General features: G+C 41.3%; 1 protein-coding gene across 1 annotated transcript; it reads right to left on the bottom strand.

Moving 5' to 3' along the window:
• Positions 1 to 863: 863 nt before the first annotated feature.
• On the bottom strand, positions 864 to 7701 carry PROKR2 (prokineticin receptor 2). The gene is made up of 2 exons (XM_075089874.1): positions 7082 to 7701; positions 864 to 3110 (listed from the first exon to the last, which is right to left on the bottom strand). Exons 1-2 carry the CDS (start codon positions 7597 to 7599, stop codon positions 2414 to 2416), a joined length of 1215 nt encoding a protein of 404 aa, XP_074945975.1. The 5' UTR covers positions 7600 to 7701; the 3' UTR covers positions 864 to 2413.
• Between the last annotated feature and the right edge of the window lie 9162 nt (positions 7702 to 16863).

Genomic DNA, 16863 nt, shown 5'->3' with positions numbered 1-16863 from the left:
TCCTGACTTATCCAGTAGTTCAGGCTGAAACACTGCTTTGCTGCTGGGAAGACTTCAAAATGCCAAAGTACAGCAATATTGTGGACCCTCAAAACCTAAATCCACAACAGGGGCTGTGGCAGCTGCTGCTCTACTACCCTTCACAAGGACAGGGACACAATGGCTGAGAACATTGGGCAGGCTTGACCGGAAGAGCTCTGTTGGAGCTCTCAGTGTGATTTCCAGAACTGTAAAGCAATTCTTTGCCCCAGTTTTTGCTTGGTACTAAGTTGCTTGGTGGGGGGTTGAACTTCTGTTTTTTAACTCGGCATCAGGTGGATTGCCAGCTGTGGAAAATTTTTGGTTGGCTTTCTTGCACCAAGAAAGGTTTAGGAAAAATAGGTGGAAGGAGTATCAGGCCACTCTCATAATAGGTAGTATTGCTAACTAATCCTCAATAACTAGTACAGGTTTCAGGAGACAAATATAGGTGCATAGTTTCAGAAGAAACCATGAGATTTCAGGAAAAATTACAAGATTAAACCTCTTGATGAAATTCTGCAACTCTCTGGTCCTTTATATTTACTGGGAAACAAATGGATTTAATACCCTATTCAAAGATGTCATTTTGAAGAATTATTTCAGTAATTGTTTTGCCTAACAGAGCAAATTATGAGATCCTCTCCAATGTGTATTTTTTAAGAGCAGCTAATGATGAGAGCATTTGAGCACTTTAATGGATTTGAATATCCTTTTGCCATTAAATTTAATTGATCGGCCTCATAGTTTTTTTTAGCGGAAATTGAATAATTCACACTAGTCACTTGGGTAGGAAAATTATGGCTAAGGGGAAAATATAAAAAATAATTCACAATGCTGATATTGACTCAATGTTTATGATTTTATTAGCAGGATTTGCTGCTCACTTCAAATTCACAAACAGACTATTTACAAAAGCCACTTACTCCAAAAGTAGACAGTACCATATACTTTAAAACAGGAAGAATTTGTCATCACAATAGAAAAGACTTGATTTCAATACACAAAAGTCCATGGTATCTCATGTGTATTTTAAATGAGTAAGTATTACTGCTACTGTCACCTGCTTTATCACGATTATTGGTTAAGAAACATCCATCCTGGAGTTGCACAAAATCAGAATAGTAAAAACAGCACTGGGAGAGGCAATGCAGAATTCATATTGAGTTGTTGCCTTATGTTTGACAAGACAATGAGCTACTCAACTCAACCAGTGACTGGCTTGCTGAAGCCTAGAGTCTGTCTCCATTGCTTGTAGAAGGACAGACCATCTCAAGATCTCTATGCTATTTTGGCCCTACATGTACTTTGTTTTGAAGGTGTATGCAGACTTGATAAGATATCTAGGCCTGGTTCAGCAGGGTGAATTTTTTCCCAATAACATGCTATTCTTTTATATGGGTCTTACTGAAAAACAAGTTGAAACACATTAAATTCCATGTAAATGGAATAAAACACTTTTTTACTGCAAGGGCTGTTGAACACTGGCATAAGTGGTCCGGGGAGGCTGTGGAGTCTCCATCCCTGGAGTCAGCCAAAACCCAACTGGACACAATCCTAGGCAAGCTGTTCTAGCTGACCCTGCTCAAGCAGAGGGGTGGGCTAGACAATCTGGAGATGTTTTGCACCTCTAGGATTTTGTGATCGATTCTGTGAAGAGCTCAGTGACTCAAGACAGCAGAAGCTGGCCATAGGGTGCCTGGAGATGAAAGAAGGGAATAGGTCCCTTCAATAAGTATCTGTGCCATTTCCAAATACATAATAAACAGAGTAACACTCTACATAAAACTAGAGAGTGGAATGTTGATAAAATATTCTTAAACAAGGTGTCACAGGAAGAGACTGGAGGTTTTCACTAGACTGTGAAGCAGTATTTAGCTTTGTAGAGAATGTGCCTTTCATAAGAGCATACTGCACATTGGACAACAGAAAGCTGGTGGTCTGTAGACTTCAAGCAGCTTCATTGTGAGGGGTAAACTGAGAGGATAAAGAACGACATGAAGCAAACTGGGCTTTTTTTGCCATCCATACAAATGATAAGTTCAAAGGGGTTAAGAGATTTCTCTTAAGAAGAAACAAAGGCATCATTGCTAGGCTCAGCAATCGACTCTTCCATAATTGTAAAACATTTTAATGCATTCATAGACTTTTTTGATCCCCTTAAATTTTAAACAACTGAAATGAGTGTCTAAATCCCAAATGCACAGATGGGTGAACTGAAGCACAGCATTAGTCTGAGTTACGGGATTATACAGCAGTCAGTGAAAAGAGTTCTTGTGGAAATGCATAGTTGGCTGTTTTTCAAGGGCTCTCACAAATGGTGAGTGTTCCCCTCTAAGCTTTATTTCTTCTTTACTCCCTCTCCAAAATATGTGAAATTACAACTGCAGAAAACTTATTTCAGTTTTATGCAGTCTACCTCCTCTGTAACTGGCACTGCATTTGTTCTCAGGTCTAAATCTGTGCTAGATTTGCTTCCATTATATGTGGATCTCCATCTCAGCAACATGATCTTCTTGAAATACTTCATGGTGTTGTTTTTCACAGTTACAAAACACATGGTGTTTATCATGCTGTTACTCATAGCAATGCATTCAACTATGTAAAAAGCAGTAAGATAATGCTTCTCTTTCACAAAGATGGTGGGGAAAAAGTCACGGACAATTGTGAAGCCATAGAAGGGTGCCCAGCAGAGAACATAGGCAGTCAGGATGCACATCAGTACCATAACAGTTTTTCTTCTACATCGAAGCCTCTTTCTGATCTGTTCTGTCTGAAATCCTGGTACGGTTTTAAACCAAAGCTCCTGAGAGATCCTGGCATAACACAAGGTCATCGTAATCACAGGTGCAACGAATTCAATGCCAAAGATGAAGAGGAAGTATGATTTGTAGTATATCTGCTGGTCAACTGGCCAAATTTGACCACAGAAAATTTTCTCCTGGTTTTTCACTATAAATAACACTGTTTCAGTAGCAAAGTATGCAGATGGGATAGCTACAAGTATGGAGACAATCCAGACCAAGGTGATTAGGAAGGTTGCAGTTTGATAATTCATGCGTGGTTTCAGTGGGTGAACAATGGCCAGATACCTAGAACAGACAAATACATTCAAAATGAAGTCTGAAAACACTATTAGTCAGAACACACTTCAAAATACAAGTGGACAGAGTTAGGCAGAAGGGAATTGCTGTCATTCTTAAGGAGAAAGCCTGATGAATTTTTCTGTGAGGAGAGTTAAGAAAGTTTTCCAAAGTAGCAGCCTAGGATCAAGTTCCTAAATCTAGGCAGAAACTCTGGAGTGAATGGATGAAGGGTTTGGTAGGACAGTGGCGATCTGAAAATCTGGGTGTACGTTAGAGTGTCTGAAAATGGTTTTAAGGCCTCAGTCTCAGAATCCCACCTGTTAACAAGATCAAACTGGAAATGTTATAAATTTGCATCACAAACCTATTAACACAGATCACAAGTCTGGGGGTTATGGAAAGTCTGGAAGAGGAGAAAGAGAAGAAATATTCCTATCACTGACAAATATGTTTGCAGGACCTAGCACAATATGCAGGTGATGTCACACCCAGGATGTGTCATGATACCGCCTCTGGAAATTCTTTTGTGGACAACACATGTTCAAGTAAGAGTTTGAAACATGCAGTAATAAACACCTAGTCAGGTGCAGGTAAAAAGACAAACAAGAAGAAACACAAAAATATTATCTCTAGGCAGAGAACTATTTAAATATGCTTTTTTTTTAACCAAGAGGTCAAATATATATAACTGTTTTTATTATTTTCTTGGTTATTCCATGGGATGCAAAGAGCTGAAACTGATACTAATGAATGGTTACAGATGAGCATGTTTTCAAGCCACCAACAAAGAACTGTGTATCCATTTTCTGTCCATGCAGATTTCTTTTTTTGTCTGCTGGAGGTGACTATTGTTAATTGATCTTAAATATGCTGTGTTAACTAGTATGCCAAACCATAAAACTTGAGTCAGGTTTTTGCACTCCTTATGACTGTAAAGCTGCAAGGTGTTCTGCAGTATTTTACAAGGAGGTGTGGAGAACTCGAAAAACATTAATTGCAAGATCCATCAGTTGCTCTTGATTCAGTTAAAAAGAGGCTAGGACCAAATTGCATTCACTCTGGGTTTTTTTTTGTTTGGTTGGAGTTTGGGGGGGTTGATTTTTTAAGACACTATAGATGTAAGAAGAGCTTACATTAGAGTACTCTGTCCCAAAAAGGTTAGGATATTTCTGCTAAGAGATTTTTATCAGAGAGGCCCCAGAGCTCCCAGTACAATTGTATTAACACATAGAATTGTTTCAAAAAGTGGAATTTCTCATTCAGAGGCTTTTCTATCTGTATATATTCTATACATAGATAGCATCCACAGTATATGTTCATTCTAGAATAAAATGGCATGTCAGTGGTGCTTTTCATCAGCCAGATATTGGAAGCAGATGAATTGTTCATTGCTTTTAATAGTTCAGGCTAGATGTCAAGGGACAGCAGAATTACTCAGCCTCATTGTGAAGCTGATAAATGAATATTTTTAGATTGGGTCCTGTGGAAACAAGGTTGTGGGATAATGTATGTATCTGCATTCATAAGTATGCATATCTGCTCAGCAGAACATTTGGCAGGATGGGGCAAATCTCTATAAGAGAGTCAGGAGGGAGGTTTTATGGCGGATTTCCTGACTGTCATTGCTTACCACACTTACTGTTACTGGGTAGTGGTCCTGGAGCACATGAACCGAGTTCAGATGAAACTTCCCTGGAAGATGTGCTCCAAAAGTGTACATAAAACACAAGTGCTCAAGGGCGTTCAGTCCAGGGGACCCAGCTAAAGCTAAACCCACCAAAATATTTACAGCATGGACATTGGGACACTTAGCAGAAATTCTTAACTCTTCAGTTCCTCTCACATTGCATACTGTCTAGTGTAGGTGTGGCCTTAAATATGTTAAATTCCTATGTTTCATGTGAATAGACCTCAAGGAAGATGAGAGAGGGCCCTGCCTGAGGGAAATCCTGTGGGACAGGCTTACCCTCTCTTTTAAATGATCTAAACATGGGAAGACTTTTGTTAGGAGCCTGTTCTTTTTCAAGACTGAAGTCAACCACGCACATGACGTAACAAACATGGAATGGTTGATTGTTAAATGAACAAGGTTTCTCTCTGTTTACCATCTAAAAAGCTCATTAAAAAAAGGGCAGTGAAAACAAAACAGTGTGTTCTTAGAACAAACTTCAGTGATTAATCATCTCCAGGATTGTTTTGAAAGATCTGTGGGGAGATATGCTAGAAATCTTCTTCTGATTTCTTAACAGGCATAAGGGCTCAATGACCCATGTTACTTCATCAATCTGGGATGCACTAGCAGCGCTTTCCAAGAAAAGTTTTTATAAGTTGAAAAAGATAAGTAATAGAAAATGGTAATGCATACATGATAGTGTTTAGAAGCTTAACCCTGAGTCCTCGGCTGCTGTTCAAAGATGTTTTGTTAGGCACTTTTTAAGGATTTGTTTCATAGGAGCTGATTGCCCTTTCCCTCACACCAGGCAGAACAACTCTGAACTTCCCCGGAGTCTTTCCACAGACTTCTGTTGACGACAGTAACAGCTAAATCAGCTGTGTACAAGCTGTTTCTATACAACCACCAGCAGGGTTAACTGCTCCCGAGTTGTGTTTTGGATCAGGCACCAAAAACTATGCAACATTAGACTAGAGCATAACATGACACAGGAGAGAAATTGGGAAAAAAAGGAAAGAGGGTGTTGGGAATCATACAGCGTGCATACGTAGAGGGTATAAGAGAGATGTATATTGTGTTTGTACACAAAAGATTTCTTGCTATGATGACCTTTCTGTAAAGAGTTTACTCTCTGGGTTTCTGGCTTTCTGTGAGTCAGTCGTGTCAGACTTATGTCAGCGTGAAGCTGATCCTCGGTGCCTGGGTATGCCAGAGTCCATGGTGCATGAGGCTAGGAGAACAGAAGTCATAAGAAAGAATACAATTAAATTATATTGTTAAAATTCCTGGAGTGAGAGGCAGGCATAAAAATATCTCAGGACTGCAGCATGAAGCAGGTAGTACAGCAGTTGTATATCGTTATGTTCTGCTTACCTCCTTATGAAGGCTGTAGGAAAACCTCTGCTAAACCGGGTTGGTGTAGCATTTTAGCATTTTCTGGACAGTGCTGTAAATACAGGTGCCATAAGTTACCTGTGGCTCTTTCCTGGCTTGCCACTGTGCCATCCTCAGAGAGGTGTGTAAAGAGAGAGGAGAGTATGAGAGGAGAGTATTTGAATGGGGAGTAGAGTACTGGCAACACTCACTGGGCATCCGCTTCTGGGTTGGAGCATCCAGCTAAGGCCTCAGTACTATTAAACGGTTAAATTAACAATTGTTAGGTTTTCTCAGTACGTCATGACAAAGAATAAGAACTCTATTTTGCAGGCTAGACAGAAGTCTTATCTTTTACTCTTTTTCACACCAAAACGAAACCTGGGAAAAATACCTTAGAGGAAGAAAGAAATATCCTGTAAGGCAATAACCATGTTGGAAAGTCACCTGTCAAATTCTGTGTCACCAGTCAGCTGTTCCTCTTGCTGTAGAGTATTTACTTCACTGTTTATAGAAAAGGTTAGACTCAGAAAAGCTGTGTAGGCCAGTAGAGAAGGTTCCTTAGCTGACGAATACCCTAGTCTCTGGGTGTTTCTGATTGGTCCCTCTCTTTTTCCTCTGTCTGTTATTTCATAAACCCTCTCCTACACTTGAATCAAGCATATTTTTATCAGAAAAAAATCTTTTTAATAAATCAACATTCTTTTAACCTGAAAAATTCAGTCAAGAAGTTTCCTGAGTTTTCTCCAGGATAATGTTATGACTTCCTGTGATTAACTTTTTATGAAACAAGATACCCAGGTCTGCATAGTACCTCCATGGACATCAGCAAATCCTGCAGAACAGCTGAGCATGTTAAAAACCTAGAAATCTGGACAGCCAACCTCAGATGCTCTGGCATTTCCTTGTGCAGTCATAGCACCCCACTTACCTGTCAACAGCTATAGCCAGAAGAGCATTGGTAGAAACATAGAGGGAAACGGTCCGTAGGTAGTTGACTGAGGCACAGAGGACATGGCCATGCTCCCAGGACAGCTGCCGCACCACATAGTAGTCCATCTCGAAGGGGCAGCATACAATGGCCACAATGAAGTCTGAGATGGCCAGGTTGGCAATCAGCAGGTTGGTGAGGTTCCGCAGCTTCTTGTAGCGGGCAAGAGCAGCAATGAAGATGAAGTTGCCAATGCCACAGATGAGCATGATGCCAACCAGAGCCACCCCAATCACAATCTTTGCTGCAAAGAAGGTGCGAGTTTTGGTCATGTCATCTTCACTGTCCAGTGGGAGATCGTAATCGCTGTAACTGAAATTGAAAGGGAAGGAGAAGTTTCGCAAGGAGGTTAAATCCCCATTGTGGAGACTGTAGATCGCAGCAAAGTTGAGGTTGACAGTAGCATTTGGGTTATGTTCAGCTTGCTCCATGGCCATGTCTGTCTTCTTTTGACACATGTGGCTTGGCTGGCCCTTGTTTTCATGTTAGAATTACCCAGGGTGGCAGGGCATGACAGTGGCAGGCAAGAAACCTCATCCAAAGTTTACTTCTGAACAGTGAGTCACCTTGTCTTTGTCCCCATCAGATTATAAGAGCAACAGCCTCATTTATCTCTTTCTGTGGGAACAAAAAAAGAAAAACATTTCCTGAGAGGAAATTACAGCAAAAATATTGTGCTTGAGGGGAAACCAATAGCCACCTTATTGCCCCACAGCAATATTGCTGGCTGTGCACAGTGGGAAGAAATACCCTGTGAAAGGATGTTTCTGTTATAAAATCCTTTAAGTTGCATAATACACTGATTGTGACACACAGAAGTTTTATTTACCAACGATGAAATTTTGTTTTCAGCACACAGTGAAATGACAATATAGGAGTATAAAATCCAGTTTAAATCTCTGCCAGCCTTCAAGCCCACAGTGCTGTCATACCTGTGCAAGGTAAAAAAAAAAAAAAACTAAAATGAGATGACGCCTCAATTTGCTGAAGAGTATTTGATGTGCTTTTTGGACGAAGTTTTTGCTTTACACTAGATGTCTCGGAGCAATGTGGTGGGTGAGAATGAAAGGAGAACTGGTGTCCTGGCTTATAAATACATTTCCAAATTAAATAAGAGTTGCCAAGACTCAAGAAAATACCAAAGCCAGCACTTTCCTTTTAGGCAGCCATTAATTTCAGCAGGGGGACCAAATTTTCAGCCAGCATAATCCATTATTGCTTCTCTTAAACCAGTGGAGCTCTGCCAATTTGCATAGACAAGATTTTGTCCTGTGAACCAGCTTGTAGAACTTTGCTGTGAAAGTAAATGTGCTGTTCAAGGGAGACTGCTGCTACAAACAGGTTCCTGAGGTAAAAGGGAAAATTTTTCTTAAGCAAGACAAAGTGCCTTGAATTTCTGGAGCTGGGGAGGAGCAGGGTCCCCTTTTTGTACTGCTAGTTGTACCAAATGTTAAAATTTTTTTTATTTTCCACACTGAGGAAAAAAAAAATCTAATTACTGGCTAATTTTGCTTCTACTTTGTATGAAAATTCTGAGAGGGTCCCTTCTTGCCTCTTCCCCTGCCACACCTGGGAATCCTCACACCAGACTCACAGCTGTCAGGACAGTCCCACCCAATCCCAGAAGAGAATAGGGGCATCACCACATTTTCTGCATTGAGGCAGTAGGTCTTCAGGGTGTTAAATGCTATTGAACAATGTCCGTCATAGCTACAAAGAACAATCTGCATAGTGGAGCTGTTGCCCCCTTCTTTCCCTGGAACTGCCATCAGCCCTTGATGTACCAATACTTAATAAATTTCTGAGAGAAACTTCTACAACTTCAGTCTCCACACTGCATTTCTATCCGAGAGTTGCAGAACAGAATAACAGAAAGCCAAAGCCTGAAACTGAATAACAGTTCAAAAAATTGACTGCTTTGCAAGACAACCCCACAGCTGCCTGGAAGCAGGAACATTCATTTAAGAGAAGTACTAAATAAATACTTGGATGCAAAAATCTGTATGTTGGTTAAAGCAAGGTGTGGTATCTTTTTCAGACAGGTTTCCCTGCAAAATACTGAGAGCACATTTTAAAATAAGGACAATCCAGTCACCCACAAATTGATATAACACCATCAGCTAACTGTACCTGCAGTTGCTTTCATCTTCTTGGAGGTCTCAGGAACACTGGGGATAGCCTCCAGGTTTCTCCTCTGCAAATGTGCTGCTCTCACTGGAGCAGAGAAAGGATCACTGAAAGCAGCCAGAGGACTTCGCTGAATGATCATTTCTTTCCCAAGCAGGTTTGCCCTGCAGCTCAGGGGAGGATGGCTCTGATGTCTCTGTGCATGCATCTAAAGCCTTTTCTCAGTGGGAGGCACCTTGAAGCTGTCCGTGCATTTCTGATTTTAAAGAGGCAGTGCAATATGGAGGCAATAGAGCAGAGCCGTTTTTTTTCCTGCTCTAAACCCCCTGAATGCATTGAATCAGCGGAGCAGCTTTTTTACCAAATCTGAGCATAGAAGGTGTAAAACCCTGGTCTTCACTTGCTCTTTGAGTTTTGTCGGTGTTGGGCAGCAACTACATACACCAGATATGATACAGAAGGAAAATACAAACCTCCCAGTGGAGAGGAGTGGGAGGAAGGAGGGTGAGCTTCTTTCCCAGGGACCTTTCTCCATGGATCTCTCCCCAGCTTTTGTCTGTAGTACTGCTGCAGAAGGAGGGTCAAACATTGAATAGCTGCAAATCAGAGGACCCCTGACAGCTTTTCTTCCTTTTCAGGGAATTACTCAGAGCAGAAAAGTGGTAGTGAATCCTTAAGGGCTTGGTGTCCTTTGCTAACGCTGCCTCCTCATTGCCCTAAAGCACTCACACCCCAGGGAGCAGGTCTTTTGCTTCCCAGTTCTGCAGAAGGGAAGGAAATGCAAAGCAGATCCCCTGTCCTCTTCTGCACCTCCAGTCTTGTTCACATTAGCTGACATTTTGCAAGATGTGTAGTTGGGACATATTATGTAGTCACCAGTGGATGAGACCATAGGAGGCTGTAGAAGTCACAAAGAGAGTAGAAGATTTGTGGAAAACCTAAAATATGTGGTCTACAATGCACACTCACAAGACTTGGATTTCATCAGCTAGTGGGCACTTATCTCTGGAAGGAGGCAAGAAAAGAGATTTGTAAATATGCAATATGTCTGGGGTAAAAGGGCTGCTAATGTGACATTTTTTCCAGAAAACTTGTGGAAGGACAGAGAGTCCTCAATGTCTGGAGCCAGCAGACAGCATTAAGAACTTCACAGCAAATACTTTGCTTGGCTTTATTTTTAACAGTCAGTGTAATAGGTGAAAAGCCATTAAAGGATTTTTAATATGCAACAAAATGAACAATGAGGAAATCAGATACCATCCACCTGTTGAAATCTGCTACAAAAAAATGTAAATACGGTAAGTATACAGAGAGGCAAAGTGAACATACAGTATACATTAGAATCATATCGACAAGGTCTCTATAATAGGTCACATAAACCTTAAATATCCCTTAAGAAAAGCTATTACACTAAAGGGAGCTCTTGCAAGTTTTACATTAGGAATGTGAATGATCTCTTTAAGACTTTGTTTAGCTGTCTGACATTAAGTTATCTAGTGACTTAATCAAGCAACATGATATCCAAATATTTGTATTCCTTTAGACTAAAACCTCAGCTGCTGCAGAACAGTCTATCCCCATTGACTCAAGGCAAGTTGATATTGGAGCCCTGGTAACTACAGCCCTTCCAGATCTGCACTTCATGCTTGGTACATAGCTTCTGTTCAGCAGTTGTTCATCCACTGTACTCCAAGTAATTATGCTATATGTGTTAAGCTGTTCCTCAGAAAATGCTAGTAATATTGTGAAATTATGTGATTTGCATGTGCTGTGCAAGGCAGTGCTATGTTGTAGTTGAAGTTGTTGAACAGACAGTCCTGAGAGCTGCCCTTACATGTTTATTTGCCCTTACAGCCAAGTGGGCAGAGTGAAAGCTAAAAGCTGGGTCTAGAGCCTCAGTAACAAGGGCCTGGTAACCTGCCACGCTCCAACAAGGGCTGGGGCAGTAGTGGAAGGACTCTAAAGCCATAGGGTATATGCAGGAGGATTTCGCAGCTGCAGACGCTGTGTAAGAAGTCCCAAAGGCTGCCTTCAAAAACTAGTTTCTTGTGACTTCTGGTATGAATGTGCTGAAAAAGCAGCTCCCTGGGGCAGCCAGGCTGAGGTATGGCCTGGGTAGCTGTCTCTGCACAGCTGGGATTTTGGTTGTCCAGCATTGTCCTCCCTAGGGGCTTTGCAGCCTGCAGGTCTCCTCTTTCTGGGAACAAGGCACTGGGAGGCTTGCAGAGACTGATATCTCCTTTCCCACAGGCCATGTATGACATCCATTTTATCACATGATTATGCTTTATTACATTGTATTTCAAAGTCCCCATTATTTTGTAGAGAGCACATGATTCTGGTGTTGGATTTCTGCATAGGACAAGTTTCTCCTTGATAGTGTTTACTGGTGATGCCCCAATGGTGTCAGAACATTTTACACAGTGTCACAGTGCATTTCCTGAGACCAGTGTTACCAGTTTTGATGAATTCAGGCTGAGAAAGAAAAGTTAATTCTGAAAATTATCATGTAAACAATCTGCATTCCTGGTTGTTTTTTTCATTACTATGCTCACAGTTGGAACAGGGAAGTTATCTGGAGGATAAATGATGCAAAAAAGGTTGTAATGTAAAGTACTTGTTTAGAGACTTTCAAATAATTAATTTCTAAACCTAGTATTTAGCCTGGGAACAGATCTTAGGACTCTGGCTTTTCATTTCAAAACAGCAAAGTCACCAGCTACTGCCTAATTTTTCCTACTTGCTAAATAACTTTTACTCTGAATGAGGTAATTAATCCTAGGAGACTTATATAAGATTTGCATAAAGTATAGCTGGAGTTTTACAAAGATTGCTAATACAAATCAGTTGGTAAAACCTGACAAAAGTGTCAGAGAGCCTGTGATTTTCTGGGAAAACAAACAAAAGGTAGCAGCATGCGTGGGGTTACAACCACGTGTATTTCTGCTCAGTATTCCAACCAGACATTGCACTCAGGGGCTTTATTAAATCTAAGAGTGTGTAACTGACATTTATGTTCAAGAGGACACTAGACTTGCTTACATGAACATTTAGGCCTCTTTTTCTGATATCTGAAAACATATGTTGTGGTACTAGAGGAAAGTGACTTTTGGATGGAGTTTGGCAAAAATGTGCACACAGGAGTAATCCCACCATGGAAAAGTCCTGGGAAGGAGCGAGCAGAGAAGTGTTTGACTTTATTAATGGATTATGTCATCATGTTAACTTTTCTCTTACCATCTTTTTCCACCCCCTTACTGAGTGTATCACTTATCAGCTTGGGAAAACGGGCAAAGCATCTGAAGGAGCAGCAGAGCAGGCTGTCAGCAACCATGGTGACATGCCACAAAGATGGCTGCCAGTGCTGTTTGAACAGCAGAGAAGGTGCTTTCCTCTAAAAGCTCTTTTCCTTTCAGAACTCCACAGGTTTCTGTGGACAGTGGCATTCAGGCAGATCTCACCGCTGAATGGCGCCAGGTTTAGCAGACCTGCACAGAGCTTGCTTAATGTGCAAGGTGACCCAGGGGCAACCAGCAACTTTCTTCCAAGCAGAAGCTCCTTGCTTTTTCCTTATCTCTTTTTTCTAAAAACTTTTTCATTCTCTTCTATTGTGTATTTCCTGTTTTCTTCATCTCTGTTCATAATTTTGTGATTGTGTAAGAAAATATTTATGCTCAGCTCAGTTTAGCATGGCAACCTTCTGTGAAAAGAACACCCCCTGCCCTTAATAAATGTCTATGAAATATGTAGAAATAACTATAAGATGTTTATATTCCTAGCTGGCACTTACCACCCCTTACTGGAGAAGCCCATCTTAACCAAAGCAAAAGTGATGGTAATGAGGGCAGTGCAGGAAGCAGTGACCAGCCGGGGGACTGTGTTCAAGTTTTGATGCCACAGAGTATGACATGAATGACCACAAAAAAACCCCCACCCATTTCAGTCTATAAACATTCAACATTTTGTGTAATTATTAACTATTACTTCTTTTTTTTTCCTTTTCTTTTGGATGTGTTTGTTAGGCTTTGTGTTTTTTTTTTTTAACTCAACCTTCTTTAGAGCAAATGCCTCTTACCACAAACCCTTCTCTTGAGCAGAAGGCTTAGGAAAGGCAAATGTTAAGAGCTTTTCTCCCCAGATCCTGCCTGGGCACACTCACAGCTCAGTGGATTCTGATGTGCCGGCTGTAGGCAGTGGCAGCATGCAGCAATGTGTCTCCTTGCTGTGGCAACAAGGCAGAAGATGGCTGAGACAGCCTTCTTTGCCGCACTCACCAGCTTCGTTCTCTGCTAAGACTCTTCCCTGTCACAATAGTCCCAGTCAGCTTTTAGGGATTGGTTAATTTTAGAATAAGACTGTCAAACCAATTTCCAGAGAGTCACAAAAAGCCACATCATTGTAAGCTCTGTCTGTTCTATGCCACATATATGAAACAGCAAAGATCAGTGCTTAGAAACTTTTTGCCAATTGGAAATAAAGACCAGTTTAGCCAATTGAAAGGTTCTGTTTTGATACTGGCCTCTAATGAATGTTACTGCAATTACTTGGAGTTTCTAGGAATGCCTTTTCAAACTCAAAACCTGAAGATTTTACCTGGAAATTTGAAATTTCTGGCTTTGTGCCCACTGTACAAAAGAATACTTATTATGCAAGGTTTACAATTGCAGAAGGCAGACAGCTTGTCTTTATTTCTGAACATTGTTCTAAGAGAACTAAGATGAAATAATATATGGCTCATCTAGAACAACATTTTGAAAAGAGATCTCAGGTTTATCATTTAGCCTATACTGCTGTTCCTGGGCTGCATTACATATACCCAAATAATTTATGACAAATGCTTTCCTGGCCTGTTGGTGCAGAAATTGTGTAATGTACAGCTCATGTCTTCTGCATGAGATTATTAAATGTTTCTTAGCTGCACCAGATAGAACTTTAATGGCCCTGTTTTAAGTTCCTCATTTTAATACCTGATCCAGATCTGAAGTCTGCATTTGGCCTCTTCCTCAAGAGCTGGTTTACTCATACTCCGTATTCAGAAGCAACAGAAACATCTAAAAGGTGCTTAATATGTCCTATATCTCAGTCAGGCTTGCCACTTTGGATTTTCAGAGGCAGTCTTGTTTATTTTGGATCTTACTCAGAGACAGACTTAGCACCCACTGAAGGAGAAGATGCGCTATGAGCTGCAGAATGCTTTTGGAAATGAAGCAGCTTTTTAATTGAAGTGTCTTAGTAGAAGATATATCCTTCCAAAAACCTGCCAACTTCTTTGGAGGTCTAAGTAGGAAAAGTTGGATGCTGCATTTCTTGAAAAATTTAACCCTCATCCATGACAGCTACAGTCTGAAATTTAAGCTAAATTGTCAGCACTTTCCTTTGCCATTACTACTGTGTTGATTTGTATAATCACATCTTCAGCATCTTTTTTCTGCTCCTTTTATTCAGTGAACATTACTTCCCATTCATTTGCCACAAACAGAATCCTGCTGCTTTTGAATGTTGTGGTAGTTTTGCCATTGCTTTTTGTCATTGGCAATTTGGCATTTCACCCTGTATTTCCATGGCAGGCAGAATGTTTCAAAAAATTTTCCCCTGCAGTTCCTATAATCCCACTTTACCTAAAAGACACCCTCCTTTTCCTTATTTCTATGATCTTGGCATAAACATACAGACCAGAGCATGTTACTATGAAGCACTTTTACATCAAGCAGTGTGAATCGCTGAAGTCTGACTTGCTTAGCCACAAGCAGAGAGGGTGCCTATCTACTCCAGCTTGTCCCTGTAGCAAGACGTGAAAGCTCATGCCCCATTCTACTGCCTGAGGCATTTTTTGTGCTTTATTAAAAGTTAATAGTTCTTTTTTTTTTCTCACAAGTTACTTGAGATTTAAAGGGCTGTTGATGTTCAGTATTAATCTGAGAAAGGGATTAATATACAGTGAAAACCTTATTGCAGGTAATCTATATGTTGCTGGTTATTTCTGCACATACCTGAAATTAATTCTAACCCAACAAAATAATGCCTGATGGTTTCATTTGAAGCTACTCAAAGCATGAAGCCACAATCTTGGTGTCAGGATGATTCATGAAAAGCTGCTATCACACATTATTTCTGGCTTTAAAAAAGGTTTTGTAGTTCTTCTGAGGTGGTGCCAAAACTGCACGGCCAGATCAACCTTCTCCTTGTAATATTTTTGAAGTCTTAGAGTAGCAGTGTAGAAGTGACTGCTCTGACAGGAGATGAAAGGTATGTCTGTGCTCCCCAAACTAGGTGGAGATGAAGCAAATCCATCCCAGAAGGTGCACATCCACGTTTTGGGATGATGGCTGTGCCCCCCCAGGCATCCCAGGGCTGACTGCTGTGTGCACAGCTAGGAGTGTGGTGGAGCATGCATGCTGCCGCCACTTGTACATGGCTCTGTGGGAATACAGATGATCGGGGTTAGGGTCAAAAGGAGACATGCTGGTTTGATTGAGAGGGACAGCTCAGGGGCACAGATGTCAGATCCAAGGGCTCAGTGTCTCCCTTCCTGGTGCTATGTATAGCATGCTGAAGGTCAGTACTAAGACAAGGGTTCTATATTTTAGAAGAGCAAACTTCAGCTCGCTTAGACCTCAGTTGGGAGGGATTCATGGGATGCTTCCATGGAAGATAAAGGAGCCAGTGACTGCTGGGAGTTCTTCAAGAACTCTCCCTTGGAAGCACAAAACCAGTTTATACCCTATAAAGGAAAGGGAAATAAGCAGAGCAAAAGGCCCCCTTGGCTCAACCATGAGCTCCTGGGTCTACTTAAAACCAAAAGAGAAGCATACCAGAGATGGAGAAGTGAAGAATTATCCATTCAGAGCTACAAGGGCATTTCCAGAGTGTGCAGGGATGCAGTTAGAAAAGCAAAAGCCCAGCTTGAATTGAAATTGGCCTTAGACGTAAAAAGTAACAAGAAAGGGTTCTTCAGGTATGTCAACCACAAGGAGACCCAGAAGGAAAACATATGCCCACTTTTAAACAGAAAAGGAGAGTCAGTCACCAACAATGCTGACAAGGCAGAAGTTCTCAACACTTTCTTTGCCTCTGTCTTTACCAACACTGTCAGGTCCCAGGCTTTGGGAACGAAATTACGGGTTGATCCACACATAGACCCACCATCAGTGAAGGAAGAGTTAGTACATGAACTATTACAGGAGCCTGACACCTACAAATCAATGGGCCCTGACACCATCCACCCGAGGGTGTTGAGAGAGCTGGCTGATGTCATTGTGAGGCCATTCTCCATAACCTTCAAGAGAACAGGGGATGTTCCAGAGGACTGGAGGAAGGCAAATGTTACCCCTATCTACAAGAAGGGCTTAAGGAAGCATTGGGTAATTACAGGCCCATCAGTCCTACTTCAGTCCCTGGGAAAGTTATGGAACAAATCCTCCTGAGGGCCATCACAAGTCAAAAGAAGCACGTGATTGGGAAAAGCCAACATGGCTTCACTAAGGACAGATCGTGCTTGACAAACCTGGTGGCCTTCTACAACAAAGTGACTTGCCTGGTTGACATGGGGCAGTGCAGGGGACTAGAAACTTGTCTCAGCATTGTTGGCAGGACAA

Source organism: Phalacrocorax aristotelis, chromosome 3, assembly GCF_949628215.1.
Source record: "Phalacrocorax aristotelis chromosome 3, bGulAri2.1, whole genome shotgun sequence".
Taxonomy (NCBI): domain Eukaryota; kingdom Metazoa; phylum Chordata; class Aves; order Suliformes; family Phalacrocoracidae; genus Phalacrocorax; species Phalacrocorax aristotelis.
The sequence above is the reverse complement of the archived record's forward strand: the minus strand, read 5'-3'. Positions and strand labels throughout refer to the sequence as shown.

Excerpts from the sequence above, each read along its gene's own strand:
- PROKR2 (XM_075089874.1), bottom strand. The coding sequence starts at position 7,599 with ATGTGTCAAAAGAAGACAGACATGGCCATGGAGCAAGCTGAACATAAC. Across the intron at positions 3,111-7,081 it reads CTGGCTATAGCTGTTGACAG|GTATCTGGCCATTGTTCACC; the intron begins GTAAGTGGGGTG and ends TGTCTGTTCTAG.